Here is an 18,745-nt window from a genome sequence, read left to right as displayed (position 1 = left end):
CCCTCCCCCGTTCATGCTCTGTCTCTCTCTGTCCCAAAAATAAATAAACGTTGAAAAAAAAAATTAAAAAAAAAAAATTGCAACAAAAAGCAAGAACTTAAAACATAAAAAGAACATAAACCTTTAAACAAGCACAAGCCCCACTTAGAAAAGAGACAAAAGTCAGCAGGCACAGGTGGATAGTATCATCGAAAACAAAGGTTTTTTATAGCAGGCTTCAGAGGTTTGTTTGTTTTGTTTTGAGTTTTGCAAGTGGTGGAGGGAGCAGTTCCTGAGATTTATAAATTCCCATACTTGAAAAGCATAAACCTAATGTTATTCCATGAAGATAACTCGAAACAGGCCCACAGAAATCACCGACTTCTCAGATGAGGGCAGTTAAAAGGCAAGTATCACACAACTCTAAATAAAGGCGAGACTTGCCCAGTTGGAGTACTGGGTGTGTCTTTTAACGACTCAAGAGAAAATTGTGGATAAGGCTTCTAAACTACACGGTAAAGAAGTTTTCAGAAAGGACTCATGTCCTGAAATGGAGGACTAGATGGATCTAGAAGAAGTTATCCATTTAGATAGGTTAAAAATGCATTTGGTCCAGGGGCACCTGGGTGGCTCAGTTAGTTAAGCATCAGACTCGACTTTGGCTCAGGTCATGGTCTCATGGCTCATGGGACTGAGCCCTGCATCAGGCTCTGTGCTGACAGTGTGGGGCCTGCTTGGGATTCTCTCTCTCCTTCTCTCTGCTCCCCACCCCCCAAGCACACACATATCTCCCTCCCTCCTTTTCTCCCTCCCTCTCTCTCTCAAAATAAACAAACATTTAAAAAGAATGCATTTATCCCTAAATCCTGCAAATTTAGAATGTCTTTAAAGCAAAGGTTGGGAATAATAAGAAGAAATGTTACTTCACTTATTACATAACTGCATTATTAAAAACTCTTTACTATCCTTTTCTTCACCAAAAAATACACATAATCTCAGCTAATACACAAATTCAGAGGGAAAAATTTCTATTCATGATAATAGTACATAATTTTTTTTTAATGTCATGGACTTACATAAAAATTCTGAACTCATCGAGAAAGCCAACATGTCCTTCCCTTAATGCTTCTTTGAAAAAGACATTTCCAAGTTCTACGTCCAAAACTGAGTATCGGATCTTGCCCGGCCGATCCTTCTTTCACTCTGGAAGCCTTCCCCAACTAAATAAACGGAGTTGCATAGGCCAAATCTTGCAACCATCTTTATTCCCACTGGTTCATACACCCAAACCCTCAGGAAATCCAAAAATTCCTACCTTCAAAATATTTCACCACTCTCCACCCCCCCCCCACTACCCAAACAACTGAGACCTCGGCCAAAGCCACCATTACCTTACCCTCCTGCGTAGTGTGCTTATTTCCATAGTCCAACGTGTATACAACAGCCAGAGAGGCTCTTTGAAACCAAAATATGCTCTGTTCCTCCAGAGTACAAAATCCTCCTTACTCGCTGGCTTCCCTCAAGTTAAATTCCTCAGGTGGGCTACAAAACAATCCGATCTACCAGTCCTGTCTTGTTTTCTTCTCCTCATCTCTACTCATTCCCAAGCACTCCAGCCACACAGAGCTCACTCTTTGCCCCTCTGGTGCTTGCTCTAGGGCTTACTCTAGGCTTCTGGCTCCCATACTCCCCACCCTGCTCTGCCTTGAAAGCTCTTCCTCTAATTCTTGTCCCCAGATATCAGCAAGGCTCCTGCTCAGGCCTTCACTTTCTACCCTGTGCACCCTCCCTGCACCCCATCCCCTCAGGCAGGTGCTTATCTGTCTTCCTCTCCACTGTAGCCCGGCTCCTGAACACCTGCCTGACATACAGTGAGCTTAGTAATCACACGCAGAATGACTGAGTGACCAAATGGTTATGCTTTTGACATAACTTTATAGAGCCAAGAGATGGGTAGGATTTGAAAATGTTTAGGATTAAACAAAGCATATAAAGATGGCCACCCCCTTCCATTTGGCACACTGGGCAGTTCTTAAAGGAGGAGGGGGGATGTTAGGGACTGCAAGGAGTCCAGCTGCCAAAAGAGGACCCACCCACATTCCATCTTGCCACAAAGGTCCGCGTTTGCAGACCTCAGTGTGGCCCATCAATGCCCCAAGGCAGGTTCACTAAAAGCAGCTGTCACTAGCTCAAATCATAAATGTTGCTCCAGATCAAAAGGACATTTCCAAGGTCTTTCAGACGTCAAAGGCCTAAACTTTTCACATTATGGTTCATTTTCAGTTATGCCAATTTTAGTTAATCACATAAATCACATCCAGGTTTCTTAACACATGACGAAATGTGAGCTTTACAGGCATCAGCCCACTTAATCCTCCCAATGAAGTGAGTACCATTAAATTTAATTTGCAAGTAGAGAGTTAAACAACCCCTCCCAGGGCCACACTGCTAACGAGTGGGAGAGTCGGGATGCAAACCCAGGCAAGTTGTTCCGAGAGCCCAGAGTTTCAGAGTCTCTGTCACCATGACATAGTGCCCCTTGGTTCCACTTGCCCAACACCAATGGCCTGCAAATGGTGTCAACAAAACAAGACCTTCCATGATGAGTGCCATACATCTGCTCAAGGAAGACATAAACATATCTCAAAAGTCAACTAGAGTTAAAAGTTCCAATAAAGAAAATACCATTTGACACTAACATTTACCGAATATTGACAAAAACTGATATAAAACAAACAGAAGCTTTTCTTAAAAAGCCACTCCCTGGGTGGCCCAGTTGGTTGAACATCTGGCTTCGGCTCAGGTCATGATATTCCAGCTGGCGAGTTGGAGCCCCACGTCAGGCTTGCTACTGTCAGCAGAGGGTCCACTTCAGATCCTCTGCCCCCCCCCCCCCCCCCCCCCTTGGGCGGGGGGAAAAATAAACATTAAAAAAAAAAAAGAAAGAAAAAAGTCAAGGGAGAATAGTAAAAATAGACAAAATGCAGTATTCTTTGAAAAATTTGCTTTGCTAAAGCAAACATTATGAAACCTGCTTGAAAATTAACAAGTAAATACTCATAAATATAGCTAGTCCTAAAAAGCGGTTTCCTTTGGAAATATTTGTGTATAAGTCAGTCAGCACAACTAACGTTCGCATGTCTCTTCAAATCCCAATGTTTTAAGGAAGACGCAGTTCAAAAAATTGAAATCAGGATTCGGTAAATATTTGAGAGACTCTAACCAGAAGGAGGAGGAACTCCTTAATGAGTCATCCAGTGAATGTGTTCTGATAAAGAAGGATAATGGAATGGAATGGAAGGAATTTTACACTAACAGATCACTTACAAAAATATTAATTCCCTACTACCCTAGCTTCTCCAAAGACCAAAATAAAAGTAAAAAAAAAAGGACTTAAGCAAAACTAAAAATCAAACACATTCTATAAATATTCTAAATCATATACATTGCCCTTTATACTTTTCAAACAACATAGGAGTTCATCTTATTGGACATTTGATTAAACAGTTGAAAGTGCGTATTATTTGGAAAAGACATAACCTTGCAATAAGCCAAGTTAGACTTCAGTGCTCCTGCCACCAATTGTTAAATGGGTGGGAGAGAACAGAGCCTAACTTTTCCCCTTTTTAAGTTCTGTTTTGGTTTGGTTTGCATTTGAACAGTTTTTTAAAATAAGCATCAACCATCAGCCTTGCACTGAGAGCAGCTTCCCAGTGCTTAAAGCACCAGGTGACCAACCCAACCAAAGCAAACACCCTTTGTACCTCCTCCCCCACCACCATCTTTAGGGGGTCTCTCCTGACACCATCACACCTCCCTCCATCCAACCCTCTGCCACCCCACCTGTAGTATCTCAACCCTTCTAGGCTAAAGAGGGTGGTTCCCAAAGTAACACTAAGTTAAATTATTCCATACTTAATGATAAAATCCATTAAGGACTGTCCTTTCTCCCTCCTTCCTTTCTTCCCAGCCCTCAAATCAGGGCTCACATCTTCCCCAATCAATATAAAGAACCACCCAGCACAGTCAGTAAAGCATGAGACTCTTGATGTCAGGGTCATGAGTTCAAGCCCCACACTGGGCATGGAGCCTACTAAAAAAAAGAAAAAAAAACTGTCTCTAGGACTCTAATTTAGTGGTGAGAAAGAATTTGGAACCAGTATGGGCAATATGGCAGCCAGCAGGGGAAGCACGTGGGGGAAAGACCTGGTCCCCTGGCAACCTACTGTCTTAGCACCTTTTGATCCTGCTTTAGCATAGATTGGGAGTGATCTGTCCTTTTATTCTCTCAACCCACTCAAGTACAGGCCACCAACAACAGGCTGCAAAACTGCAAATATAGAATAAAGTCTCCAAATCAGAATATGCCGCCCCCTGGCCAAGGTCTGGAACCACAGGTCTTGCAACACCCTAATAATTCCTGGGGTTTGAGTCCTCAAAGTGAAAATGAGAGGTTTGGACTCAATGTCCCTATGGTTCTTTCCACTCTCACGATCAAGATCCAAGATTCAGTTCAGATCCCCAAGTCACCCCAGAGTAGTCACTGGAGAACTTACCCGGTTTGCACAACCCTGATGTGTACTCCCAAGTTAAGGACAACATGAGGCTAGTGTGTTACAGGCTGCTTACTGCTAAAAGGTTACCAATACATCAGTGAACTACAGACAAATCGAAAATGTTTAATGATAGGTCACAGAATATACTTAAAATAATATAATAACACATCTAAAACACAAGTAGCAATTCCCTTTTATCTCTGGAAATGAATTTATTCAATAGAATACTACATAGTGCAGTTGCTATGTGAGGAAAAGTTCTGGTCAGCTTCAGAATTGAATAGAGTACTACAGCCATTCCTTTGATTTTTATTCCCCTCCTCCACATTTGAGGATTTTTAAAACAAATGAAAGAAGGCATTATTTCAGCTTAAGGCATAAGCATAAGTCATATAAGAACAAAGAAGGTTTTATTGTCACATTAAACATGAAGGAGGAAATATGCTTCCTGATAACTAATTTACATTATGCTACTAATTTAGGTTAAGCATTTGCTTTTTGCAAGCTTCTAAGCCAATATTTACAATTTATATCTATGACTAGAGGTAAAAATGTTTGGCTAGTAAGAAGGTCATTAAGGGAAAGAAGATTAAAAAAAAAAAAAAAAGCCCTTGAAAAATCAGAACAAAGTACACAGAGAGAAAGGTACTCTGTGCCTCAGTGGTCTATAGAACATTTGCCCTTTCTGCCTATAAAGTGATTTAACATTAACCACATTTCACTCTGGCCCCAGAGTACTAACCTCCTGATAAGGACTCCTTTTTGAAAGCTCTACCCCATGCACACGCATACACAAAAGAATGGGAAACATACTGCCACAGGCCAGTGTCTTGGGCTTTTTGCCGAAGAAGTTTGCTTTCTGCGAGGAGCTGGGAAGGGGCGGGGGGGTGGGGGAGCTCTAACAACAACAGATTGTACAATGAACAGCCTCCCTGCTTCTTGGCACACTTTCCAACTAGCAGTTCCAGCGGCTGTGCCCTGCGCCCATTCAAGAATTTCATCTCATAGGAAGTGTTACAAATATAGTCATTTGATCTTTCCACATTTGCAAATGCACCTGCTAAGAAACAAGCCTGACAGCCATATCCCCATGTTCCTTCCCATCCATCTTTACCAGTAATGGTGGGGGCTATCTGAGACGCGGAATAGGTGAAATAAACGCAAAGTAACAAAACCCCTGCCAAACACTTTTGCGGGTGCAGGAGGTTAGGTTCGACGTGTGCTTGACGCTGTTCCTACCCCCCCCCCCAACTTCCCTGTCACTTTTTTTTTCTTTTTTCCTGGAGCAGGTAAGGGGTTTTTGTTTTGCTCTCGGGCTTTCGAATGCCAGGGGCTTACCTTGGGGTGGCTTCCTCACCAACCTTGCCATGGTTCCCCCCCACGGCCTGGTCCTTGCCGCTGGGGTGGTAGGCAGTTAGGACAACTCCCTGGGAACTGGACAGCCAGCTCATGGTGACAGAAGGGGCATAATTTCTCGGATCCTGACACGGAGAAGGGGAATGAAGTTCCTCTGGGCAGCTCTGCTCATTAGCATTGGCCGGCTCCTCCTCTCGAGGCCCGGCCGGGGCTGGTGATTCACACGGGAGGGGCGGGGCCTCGCCAGTGAAGCGCTGACTGGCTCTCCAATGAGAAGAGCCGTGACTCAGAGTATTGTTTCAACCCCGGGCAATTCCAGTTCGAGTGGCTTTAGTTAAGGAAGGGCAGAGGGGCTACGCTTTAACTTTTACTGCTCCCTTCCCTGAATTATTCTGATCTGATTAAACTACCAGGTTGTGGACTTTTCTCATCCATGTAAGTACAAGCCGTCAGAAAACAATGTGTTACTACAGAGTTTTTTTTTCCTTCCCAATTCCTGTTTCCATCTGATAATTTCTGCTGCTTCATGTAACATGAGTAAGGGCATTTCTTAACCCCTTCACGTTCAACGTTGAAAGTAACCATAGCAAAACCCAATGCACCTGGAGCAAAAGTGTGCAATACCGGTAACAAGAAAACCTCTATCTCATGTGTCTGGCTTAAAAAGTCCTCATAAAATGTGTATCCCAGAATGCCATCTTCTTTCAACGTAAAAGCCAATGCCAAATTTACCTCTTGATTTTGTCAAACCACCCTTCGGTACTAGAAAGAGATCTACCAATACTCAGTTACATGTTACTGCTGAGAATAAAAGAAGTACTTACCATTTGTTGAGCACCTACCATATGCCAGACCCTCTCTGTGACAACTGTTTCACATGTATTATCTCTTCAATTCATTTCAATTCTTACACACACACACACACACACACACACACACACACCCTACAAGACAGGCATCATTGTCACCCGCATTTTACAAAATTTAAGAGAAGTAAAGCTGAGGGGTTGGGGTAAGTAAGTTCTCTTGGCTAAGAGAACACATGTGTTCTGTGCCAGAAGCTGCATTTGAACAGAATTCTAGACTAAATTCTGTTCTTTTCAACCAGCATGCTGCTTTTTATCTTGTAGATTAGGAAACGAGCTCAAAAGTTCTGAAAATTACAAAGGATGTTTCTGTGTTCTTTCTCCCCCTCCAAAAAGGATTTCTACTCTCTTCTATATACTTAGTAGTCCGAATTGAAGTGGTTTTTGTTGATTGTGATGATCTGTTTATGTATCTAAAATTCCTCATAAGTTTTGTTTTTTGTTGTTGTTGTTTTTTACTTCATTGCTCTATAAACAGACTGCTTACGCTTTTTCATTATTTAAAGTGATCATGAGGGGCACCTGGGTGGCTCAGATGGTTAAGTGACTGACTTGATTTCCGATCAGGTCATGATCTCAGAGTTCATGAGTTCAAGACCCACATCAGGATCTGCGCTGACAACAGGAAGTCTGCTTGGGATGGTCTTTCTCCTCTCTCTGACCCTCGCCCACTCTTGTTTCTCTCCCTCTCTCTCAAAAAAAAAATCATTTAAAAATTTTATTTTGAAAATCATATAAAAATCATATTAAAAATTGTATAAAAATTTATTTAAAAAATAAAATGATCATGAAAAATAAGTACTTCATTCATGCTTACACACTCTTAAAGTGTTCTACATTTTTCAATCCTCTCTTCTGTGTCTACAGTGAACTCTCATTTACAGAAGTCTTCCCCAAAAAAGAGATAATAGGGGTACCTGGGTAGTTCAGTCTGTTAAGTGTCTGACTTTAGATTTCAGCTTAGGTCATGATCTCATGGTTTGTAGGTTCAAGCCCTGCATTGGGCTCCAGGCTGACAATCTGGAGCATGTTTGGGATTCTCTCTCCCTCTCTCTGATCCTCCCCGCTTGTTTGTTCTCTAAGGAAATCAATAAACTTTAAAGAGAGAGAGAGATTATAGCTGCACCCCTCGCCCTCCACAAGTGTTTGTTCAACCTCTGCATTTCTACCTCCATAGGCTCTACCTGCTATCGTCTTTCTAGACGTTGCCAGAGTCCCTTTCAGACCCTATACTTAGGTCTTAGTTCCAATATTACAACAGCCCTTTCAGCTCCTTCTTTGCCTTCTCTTCTAAATCATTTTGCACATTACAGTTGACCCTTGAACAACACAGGTTTGAACTGCACGGGTCCACTTGCCAGGTTGTTTTTTTTTGTTTGTTTGTTTGTTTGTTTTAAATAAATACAGTACAGTAAATATTTTCCTTATGGTGTTTTTAGTCTTTTTTTATTGTAGTTGACTCTTCCTTATGATTTCCTTCATTTTATTTTCCCTAGCTTACTTTATTGTAAGAATAGAATAACATAATACATAGAACATATAAAATATATATTAACTATGTTATTGGTGAGGCTTCCAGTCAACAGTAGGCCGGCAGAAGTTTTAGAGGAGTCAAAGTTATTCATGGATTTCTAACTGCAAGAGTGGGGGTGGGGGCTTATTGCCCCTAAACACACACCCCTGCGGAGTTGTTCAAGGCTTAACTGTAAAATCACATCCAAGCACATGCCTGATAATGTCTCTCCTTGCTTTAAAACGTCCATTGGCTCTCCACAGCTAATAGAACCAGTTCCAAACTCCTGAATGGACCGCTAAACTGTCTCGCTACCTTACCCAAACAAGCCTTTCTCTCTCACCTCCCAGACCCCCCCTTCCCTCTGGTCCCACCATCATTCCTTTCTCTTTCTTCCACATCTAACTGGATCCTTCCACATAGTGGGCCTTTAATTTCATGTGTCCTTAGAAAGATTAAAATTACCACTTTTGATTAAAGCTTTAGTAAACAGTTGATTCCAATGCACATAGCAGTGTGAACGTATGATGACCCATTCACCGTGTCAGGGAAAATGAAAAATACAGGAAAAGAGGCAAAAGGTAAGTCAACTGGAATATAGAAGTTTTGTCTTTGTAATGTCCTTATGTATATAAAATATAAGCTAAGAATATAGTACATAATCTAAAAATGATGAATGCTCCCCACAGTCACCCCCTTTTTTTAATGTGTCTGCTCCCAAATGCAAAAATATAGAAATCACTACCTTCTACAATTACTGGTGGTAAGGGCACCTGGGTGGCCCAGTGGGTTAAGCATCCGACTCTTGATTTCAGCTCAGGTCATGATCTCACAGTCCATGGGATCGAGCCCCATGTGGGGCTAGGCACTGACAGTGCAGAGCCTGCTTGGGATTCTCTCTCTCCCCTCCCCTACTCACACTTGCTCTCTTTCTCTTTCCAAATAAATAAACAAACTTAAAAAATACGTATTGGTAGTAGAGCATCCACTCTATCTTTTAGAAATGTTCTTCTGTTTTCCTTGCCATCCCACCCTCCCTTGCGCGTAATTTTTTGGACCTCCTTTTTATCTTCTTCGCTTTTCTATCTCTTCTTTCTTCCTTTGCTGTATCCTCAGCTGTGTCACACATACCCACTGATGGCCATGAACACGGCCAACTCTCGTGAGATAATGCACGATAGAAATTTTACCCAGTTTTAACCGAAATGATGATGAAGTTGTATCTTTGCCTAATTATACTCCCTTCCCTTGTTTAATTACAAATAAAATTACAGTATGCAGATTAAAGTATAATTATTTTTTAAGTTCGGCATAATCTTTGGGTTCACAACAACCAGGCCTTCTGAAATTTTTGTGAGGCAGGAAATGTGGCACAAATCGATGTACACACAACTTGAATCCCGTTAATTTCACGTCCAGGTACATGGAAATCCTCTCGGCTCCTCCTTTTCTGTCACTAAGCCCTGTTGTTACCAATGTGACGACGTTGCTTGTCACGGGCAGAGAGTGCGCCGCCTCAAATAGAGGCTCACGTAGGTAAAAAATTATTTCCACAATTTTCTGATGACCATCACAGAAACAAATCTTACTCCTGATATGCTCCCTTGAAATGCTGTTCTTATTTCACACCCTAAATCTTACCAAGATTTAACTAGAGTCCTCCCTTATACCACATCACCCTTCCTGCTAGAGAGACAGTTTATGAAAAAAAGAATACTGTTTTACTCCCTTGCGCCATCACTTTAAACAAACGCTGAGAACCTAATGTCCTTGAAGATGTTAATATTCCAGGCTATTGACTGCATGCCAAACAACTTCCTGTTATGAAACATCTTACCAAGTAATTAATAACATCAAGACAGTTTAGACACTCATTTGATTCACTCCCTTTAAATGGGACACACTAGATGACAGAGGGAGAAAAAGGAAGCTATAATTTATGTACCCAAATAGGTTAAAAATAGGGTGGAGACAGTACTGCAGCCTGTGGCAATTTGACAATCATGTTCAGAAATAATGAAAAAAAATTATATTCAGTGTTTGTAACATCAGAGGATTTACTGACTCGTTTTTATATTTGACTTAAGAGCCTATTTTGTAGTACGGAATTAAAACTGAAAGAGTTTCCATACATTTATCGATTTTTTTCTCAATCAGTTTCTATTGCTCTAAATGCACTTAACGAAGGAGAAATGTGTGTACTCAAATCCTGCAGGAGTGCAGAAAACCTGTATTCAGACACAAGGTCATGTGAAAACTGACCTTTCAATTGGCCAAGTAAAATGCAATTTACAATAATATAATAAGAACTTGAATAAATTAACCTCCTGTGAAGTTGAAGTTTCACAGAAGTGATAAAAACTAGATTTACATCGGTAGCATCAATGAGGAGAGTGTACCAATCTTCCCTAACTGATATTTGACCAAAGTTGTGTATGAATCATTCTTGTGAGCTTGTAAGCAAGGGAGTTCTGTACGGAGGAATCGTTACAGAAAATTCCTGCCTGTGCAGAATCTAAATCTACTTCCTTAAAAATTGCATTTGTTTTTATTAATTCTGCCTCTGGGGCGAGGAGGGGTGGGGATGGGGGGCGCTGGCAAGCCTTGTGCCTCTCTCTGGACAGCTCTAAAACACTCTATATTCTCAAAGTTATTCTACACTGCTCTTCCAGGGAGAAAATATTAGCCATCCCTGGGATAATTTGTAACTGCTATTGCCAGAGGCTAATTTAGGCTTCTTGGTAAACATCTACAGAGAAAAGCTCTCACAGTTAACGAGTTTATTACCAATAAGTAATAATAGCTAATGTTTGAGCGCTCACTCTTGCCAAGACATGATATACCCCGTCTCATTTAATGGTCTCAAAAACTATGAGAGATGGATATTATAATTATGCCCACTTTAGAGAAAAGGAACATGAGGTCACACAGCCAGGAGGCAGCAGAACAGAACATGTAAACCTGGCTTCATATAACCGCTGAGACTGAGCTCTTAAACACTGTAAAGGTCACACCTGTCCTAGAACCAACTCTCTCTTGTTTATGAAAACACCCCCGTGAATAATTAATGAGGTAAAAGAAGCTACGGCAAATCTCAACTGTTTAACCCAACGGAATATTGATGTAAATGCAATGCTACAGAAGTTCAGACAGGCACAAACTCAATAGTTTTCTTTTCTGGCACTCTGAAACTTTTCTGTGTCAAATTACTGGGGGAGCATGGCTTAGTATACATAGGACTATGAGGTCACGGGTATAATACCATCTTATCTAAAATTGTTTCTACTGATAGAAATCAAAGAAAACTACTCTAGTCATTGTGATTACAAACATCTTTTTTTTTTTTCTTTTAATATTAGGCAAAGACAGATCTAAGTTTACAGACCTGGCACTCACAGAATTTGTTAGATGCAGGGCTTTGGAAGGGGCCTTGCAAGAACAAGACTCAGAAAGCTTAACTTCATTTGGCTGCACGATAAAGCCACTTCATTTCAAAACTAGCCAGAAGTGGAAATTAGCCAAGAAAGGGTAATGAACCTAACTTTTCTTTTGCTTTTCTCTTTGTGGCTGAATACAATGAGACCCATGTTGCAAATACCTCCAACTGAAAGTATGAAGTTGGGGAGACTGAAGTGCACTCTTTGGCGGGAGGAGGTATGTTCTAGAAAGGTAGTCTTTTGATTATGAATAAAGACTCCATTTGAAACATCTGGAACTGCATCAATACCCAGATTTGCTTTAACACAAAAGCCCTCCTGAAGTAAATTATGAAGAACTCTTACTCCTCGTAAAGTAGAAAACTGCGGAAGACTTGATGAAGCTGAAAATCTAAGGGAAGGGCTGACTTGATTTGTGGCTTGGAGAAAAACAAGGAAATGGCAGCTGTAGTTGTACTGGGGGGGAAAATGGTGGTTATCCACTCCAGAATGAAGGTGGTTCTTTTAATGTTTTAGAGTAGTTCCTGGAATAGTTACACTATTTTTCTTGACCAAAATACTTGATAAAACAGCACAAAGAAATGTCATCAAAGAAGAATTTCTGTTTTGTGAGTCCTTTGGGAAATTGCTAATGCTAGAAATGACTTCAAGAATGACGAAGCATAATTTTACTGGAAAAACCAACCAACCGGCCCTGTACCCTACACTTCAGATGGAGCGCCTAGGATGTTCAAGCAACACCCCTGGGTTTTGCTTCTGTGGTGAAACAATTAGATTCACACGTCATGATAGAAATTAGATTTACATGGTCTCTGCAAATGCGCACACTGGTGGTAAAAACAACCACTCTAGAAGCATGCAAGTTTCATCGTGATGCGAGTTTGGGCCTCAGTCACTAACTTTTCAGAAAGGGGTGCGAAGCAAGAATAGAAAAATATCAGTATGTTTTTGGTTACAGAGCTTGCCCAGTTTTCCAGAGGATGTCGACATATGTCTAATTCTATTTTCTGGAGAAGTTTTACTTTTTAAGAGAAAAAAATAACCCTCAAAATAATTTCAAAGGGGCATTTAATCAGGGAGTTTGGCTCATTTAATAATAATTATACCTGGTCAGTTAAAGGAGTAGATCTTCTCATTTTTTTTTAAGTTTATTTATTTTGAGACACAGCACAAGCAGGGGAGGGGGAGAGAGGGCGGGGCGAGAGAGAATCCCAAGCAGGCTCCACACTGTCAGTGCAGAGCCTGATGTGGGGCTCGAACCCATGAAGCCCTAAGATCATGACCTGGGCTAAAACCAAGAGTCAAACACTTAACCGACTGAGCCACACCAACACCCCTAAATCTTTTCATTTTTTTCAAAATTTTTTAAAGGCTTATTTTTGAGAGACAGAGCACGAGTCGGGAGGAGCAGAGAGACACACACACACACACACACACACACACACACACACACACACACACAATCCAAAGCAGGCTCCAGGCTCTGAGCTATCAGCACAGAGCCCGATGCGGGGCTCGAACTCATGGACTGTGAGATCATGACCTGAAGTTGGACACTTAATCAACTGAGCCACCCAGGCACCCCTAAATCTTTTCACTTTTAAAGATGAATAAGCAGAGTTGTTTTAGACAAGCAGCCATCATGCTAGAAGAGCTTGGAAAATCAAAAAACTAGACAGATTTTTGAATGCCGTAATTGGATGCTTGTGCAGAGAGGGTCTACAGCTTTTCACCTGCATGCAAAATCTCAGCAGAATCCTTTTTCAAGTCTGCTTCTACTCAGATAATGGGAGAGTGACAGTCCTTGACTTCCTAACATGACTTCAACTGAGGGTCTTAGAAGATTCCAGATAGGCCTGTGTCTAGGAAGTTACATGAATTCTAAAATTCTCCACAGCTACCACTACATACCTCTGGGAATCAGCATTTTCAGGAATTTCAAAATGAAATAAAAATAATTATAACAAAAGAAAATATGAACATTGGTGTGTGGAAAAACAGCCTTTTATTAAATTTATCTTGGGAGGAATTTATTATGTTTCCTGTTTGACCATGTGGGGTTTCATTTTTGGATTCTTTTTGGGAAGTAATCATTAATATTTTTTTCAAATAAGTCACAGTTCCTGGTTTAAAAAAATGTGCACCATATTTCCTCAGTTTGAGACACGGATTTTTAACATTTTTGAAAATCAATCTGAGTATTTGACATGGTGGCAACACTTTTATTTCCCAAAATTCTATTAACTTCACTTGTTTTACAATAAAGAATCATGAAAATAAAATGTTGTCTCTGCAAAATTTTAGTATAATATACTCACTCCATTGGGTATAATCTATTTGCTTCACTGGTTACAATTTACTCTTTTCATTAGAAATTTCTCTATGAAAGAATAAATTTCCAGTGAAATAAGTAAATTTTATTGAAAACTTTGAGTATAATTGTTTGTTTTTTTAACATTTGAGAGAGGGAGAGTGCACGCAAACAGGGTAGGGACAGAAAGAGGTGGGAAGGGGCAGAAGAGCAAGAGAGAGCGAGAGAGAGCGAGAGAGAATCCCAAGCAGGTTCTGTGCTGATAGAGCAGAGCCCCACATGGGGCTCAAACTCAAGAACTGTGAGATCATGAACTGAGCTGAAATCAAAAGTCAGACGCTTAACCAACTGAGCCACCCGGGTGCCCCGGGTAGAATTGTTTATCCTGTTTATTCTGAACTAGAGTAAGTTTCCACAGATTTTCAATATGTGTCCAGAAAAAAAAATGGAGAACCATTACTATAAAGGATTTTCACCCCAATGACCCATACCTCACTCTAATCGACAAAGATCTCCTTACATAATATCCTAAGCCCACACTGTGCTCCTGAAATATTTCCTTATTGCTTCCAGGAGTTCGTTTGTCTTCATTCTATTTAACAATTTGGCTAGCTGGCTTGTTACAAAAGCTCAAAGAACAGAACTATAGTCATGAGAACCATGGTCTCCTGAAATTTTAAAACTCCAAATTATAAGGTTAATAGGGTCTAAAGGTTATCTGTATCTCATCCAAAGGACTTCTTTTACAGAAGCAGCTGTTCTAAGGAAAGAAAGGTTATGCAAAAGCTGGTCAGGCAGATGCCAGGACTCCAAGATTTGAGGAAATCACTGCGTCCTGGCACCAGAATACTTCCTTGTGGTTCACATTGCTCAAGTTCAGAGGCTGCCTCAGCACAGAGTCACTGGCTCAAAGTGTCTACTGTAAGAATGTCTTCAAAATTTCTTTCCTATACTCCACTCCACCCCACCTCCCAGAAAAAAAAAAAAAAAACATAAGATTCTCTACGATTCAAATAGTGAAAAAATTCGAATTTCACTACTTAGGGTAGAAAATATATTATTTTCCATCAACCAGTCTCCCCACTAACTATATTTTTGTATTTTTCTTTAAAAGTCTGGGAGACACATATTTTCCTTTCCCAATAATAAAATTGTATGTTTCATAGCAGATGTCACATTCGTGCAGGTAAGGATAAGCAACCACGGGCATAATACAAGTTCTTACAACCATCACCCCTCCACATCAAATACCCATAAACACTGTAGACTAGAAATCTCCGTAAAGAATGGCTTTTGTAATCACAAATTGGCCCGAGAGAGAAGAAGAGCAGGAAGAAAAGCACCTCAGAGTGACAAAGGTAGAGGACGCTTTCAGAATTTCCACATACACGTTCGATCACATTGCCTCTTCCTCTTAAACGAAATTAGGTTTTTAAAAATGTTGCCAGAAGGGGAATAGAACTTTCCGAGTCTTGAGTTTAAATCACACGCTGATGTTCTGGAAATGTATCTCACTAGAAATTAGCAAGGATTCGAATCCAGGCAGTAGAGCCACATTTTTTGGTCGTGAAAATGAGACCTACACCGGAATTTTCCTTCCTGTGAGTCTGCCCCTGTGAAAAGTAGTACGTGTCTTACCTGCAAAGATCATCAAAATAAAGCTGTGTGAACACATGAATAAATCACTGAGAGAAAACAAAGAGAAATGGGCAGAGCCCTCTAGGAATGGATTTCTTTCAAGAGACGGCCTTTTCAGTACTGCATGCATTATGAGCATTCACACGGTAGAGGGACAGAGAGAGAAACTTGATAGAGTCGCCAAACATAACAAAAATACTTGCAAGGATTGTCATCCAGACCAAACATTCTACCACCTTGATGTGACCTCCAGGCACAAAATGAGCCCTTTGGAGATTCCTGGAATGTCCAAAAGGCAGGTACAAAGCACCAGGACAGGCGGGCTGGGTACTCTGAAGAACATGAGGAGGCCTGCCTCTAAACCAGCAATATTCTTTCCAACAGCCCGTGGTTTCACCGCTGAAGTCACACGCGGGGTTATATTGCATGGCCACTGGCTCACTTCAAACAGATAACCTGAGGGAGGTGCAGGTAGGTGAGTCAGATCCAACCCAACCCCAGGAGGTTATTTTTAGTTAGGATGAACAAATATATGTGTATTTATAATATGAAGCATTATATAATAAATGCGAAAGTAAACACACACACACACACACACACACACACACACACACACACACACAAATGCTAAGGGAACAACCGGGACAATGAAAAGGAGGTGGAGAATTCCAAGATCTATTAAGATTTCAAGTAAGAGGGTGCAGCCAAAGTAAGGCGCATGTGTGATTTTCCCCCAAGCTTTCTGCATGAAACGTTTATTATTTCACAGTTAGAGAAGATGCTAGCAAATACACATCAAGTAGTAACAACCCATTAGGCCTTGAATTAGGGCGGGGAGAGCGGGACTTTCCACAAGCATGAAGACCAAAGCAGGTGAGACTCCAACTGCTTCCACCAAGTCAAAGCGCGTGCACAGCCAAAGCGCTATGCGGAATGCAAAATAGGGAGGGGGAGACAGGATAGGGAGAACCAATCTAAACACACGGAAATCCGTGCCAGGTGTTTAAGGACTCCTAGTGCCTTGTAAATAGTTAGTCTATATTCCACAAACAGCAAGGAATAATCCGACTACTGAGCAAGAGAGGAGCATAATCAACTCTACTAGGAGAAAGAACACTGCGGTGGCTCTAAATAGCAGGGATGGCAGGGAAAAGATGGAGAAGGGAGGTCTGTGTTTAGACCGTATCAACGAGGAGGTGCTGTAATATTCCTGTAAAATCACAGCGGCGGCAGCCCTGGGTGATCTTCATCTATGCTCGCAACCCGCGCAGCAGAGGCCGTGCGCACAGACACTGCACAATAGAATCTTTTTTTTTTTAAACGTTTATTTATTTTTGAGACAGAGAGAGACACAGAGCATGAACGGGGGAGGAGCAGAGAGAGAGGGAGACACAGAATCGGTAACAGGCTCCAGGCTCTGAGCCATCAGCCCAGAGCCCGACGCGGGCCTCGAACTCACGGACCGCGAGATTGCGACCTGAGCTGAAGTCGGACGCTTAACGGCTTAACCGACTGAGCCACCCAGGCGCCCCCACAATAGAATCTTTAAAGGCCTGGTAGACGTGTGGAGGCGGGAACAGAGGACGGAGGAGTCCGAAGTTACCCCGCCATCTCTAATCCGGATGAACGTAGAGGTCTACCACGTAGTTGAAAACAACCCAAGGACAGGCACTGATGTGTTCCCACGGTGGGAAGGGCTCAAGCGTTATTCAGTGGGTCGTTATTCAGGAGGGTAGGTTAACAAAGAGTTTAGGATTCCTAGCCAGCCCTCCCCAAGAGAATTGGTAGTCCCAGGAGGCTCTTCCTGCGCCTGCCTCGCTGATGAGTGTACCATTTACTCCTTTCTCGGGGATCCTGATCTCCCACCCCAGGAGTCCACTTAGATCCAGTAAGCTCAAAACTGTTTCAGACAATACATATTTGTAACCAGGATAAAAGGGATGAAAAGGAAGGGAAGAAGGAAGATGAGAAAGGTGAATTTATGGAGCACCTCTTAAGTTTAAACTCCATTTCTCTCAATCCACCCCCCCCACCCCCACCCCCATCTTCCATACAGGGACCCTAAGCTTTGAGATGCCTCAGAGCACTGCCTTAATCGGCCAGCCAGCCCTGCTCAGTCTGGAGGCAGACCAGGCTCATTCAGAAACCTGACTGCAGTTTCAATCAACAGGCACCCAGTCATCCCCTCTACATTTGAGTTTGATGTTTTATTACTGAAATAAGCCTGTTTGCTTGTTATTTGATCCATTTGCAACCTAATTAAAAATGGGAACACCAAATAGGAAAAAGAAATGCCGAGGCAAAGGAAAAAAAAAAATCCCATAAGTGAAAATTTTCAGGCAAAATCGAGAAAATACAAAAGCAATTTCCACAGCTCCTCTGTGACTCCACCCTGGATTAGGCCTGGAGGCCTAACATCCACTGGAGGTTGGTCTATCACAGGACAGAAATGATAGCTTGCTTTTTTGGTTCTGCACCTAGCCCTGAGGTTTTAGGATTGATCCTTAATTTCAATCCGTCTGCATCATTTTGTTCTACCCAAACAAAAGAATACGATGAATTGATTCATGAATCACAGTATTTTTGAACATTTGGTTTATGCCATCTTGAATTTTCTGTGAACAATGAGACAAGGAAAACATCTGCTCCCAAAAATGCTAGGCCAGGTGATATAATATCCTTTTCCCTCTTCCTTTTCCTCTTCCTTAAATAGAGACCCATCCTTGTTTACAGGATAAGGGCAAGAGGTAAATTCCTTTCCAAAAAGGATGTCGTGTGGGACATTGTTATTAAGGTGTTGTGTAAAATTGTTACACAGGCTGCCTACAGAAATTTATCAACAAAAGAGTAGCTAAGCTCTCACCTATGTCAGTCGCTACCTGTGAGAAGCCTTAATAGAGCGAGGGGAATAATGGAAAATCAAAGGCTCTGGGGAGGTCTTTCTCTTAACTCACTCATGCTGCTAAGCCTCTGTTTCTAAACCTGGAACATGGAAATTACATATATCCCTACCTGATAGAGCTGTTCTAAGGTACAAATAGGCTGATGGAAGAGGGAGAGGAAAAAAAAAAAAAAAAAAAAAAAAAAAA

At 41.5% G+C, this 18,745-nt stretch overlaps 1 protein-coding gene across 4 annotated transcripts in view; it reads right to left on the bottom strand.

The window, feature by feature from the left end:
• ARHGAP18 (Rho GTPase activating protein 18) overlaps nt 1-18,745 on the bottom strand; it is a 192,357-nt gene that overhangs the window by 116,657 nt on the left and 56,955 nt on the right. The window contains exon 1 of one of the 4 annotated variants that reach the window (XM_040449240.1): nt 5,874-6,087. The exons of the other annotated variants lie outside the window; for them this stretch is intronic. Coding sequence (XP_040305174.1) covers nt 5,874-5,986 — 113 coding nt within the window. The 5' untranslated portion in view covers nt 5,987-6,087. Of the gene's footprint in view, nt 1-5,873; nt 6,088-18,745 lie in introns of those variants that run through there. 4 annotated transcript variants of the gene reach the window in all.

This window comes from Herpailurus yagouaroundi, unplaced genomic scaffold (assembly GCF_014898765.1).
Source record: "Herpailurus yagouaroundi ecotype Mexico unplaced genomic scaffold, PumYag 198, whole genome shotgun sequence".
NCBI classification, from domain to species: domain Eukaryota; kingdom Metazoa; phylum Chordata; class Mammalia; order Carnivora; family Felidae; genus Herpailurus; species Herpailurus yagouaroundi.
This window is presented reverse-complemented; position numbering and strand designations above follow the sequence as displayed.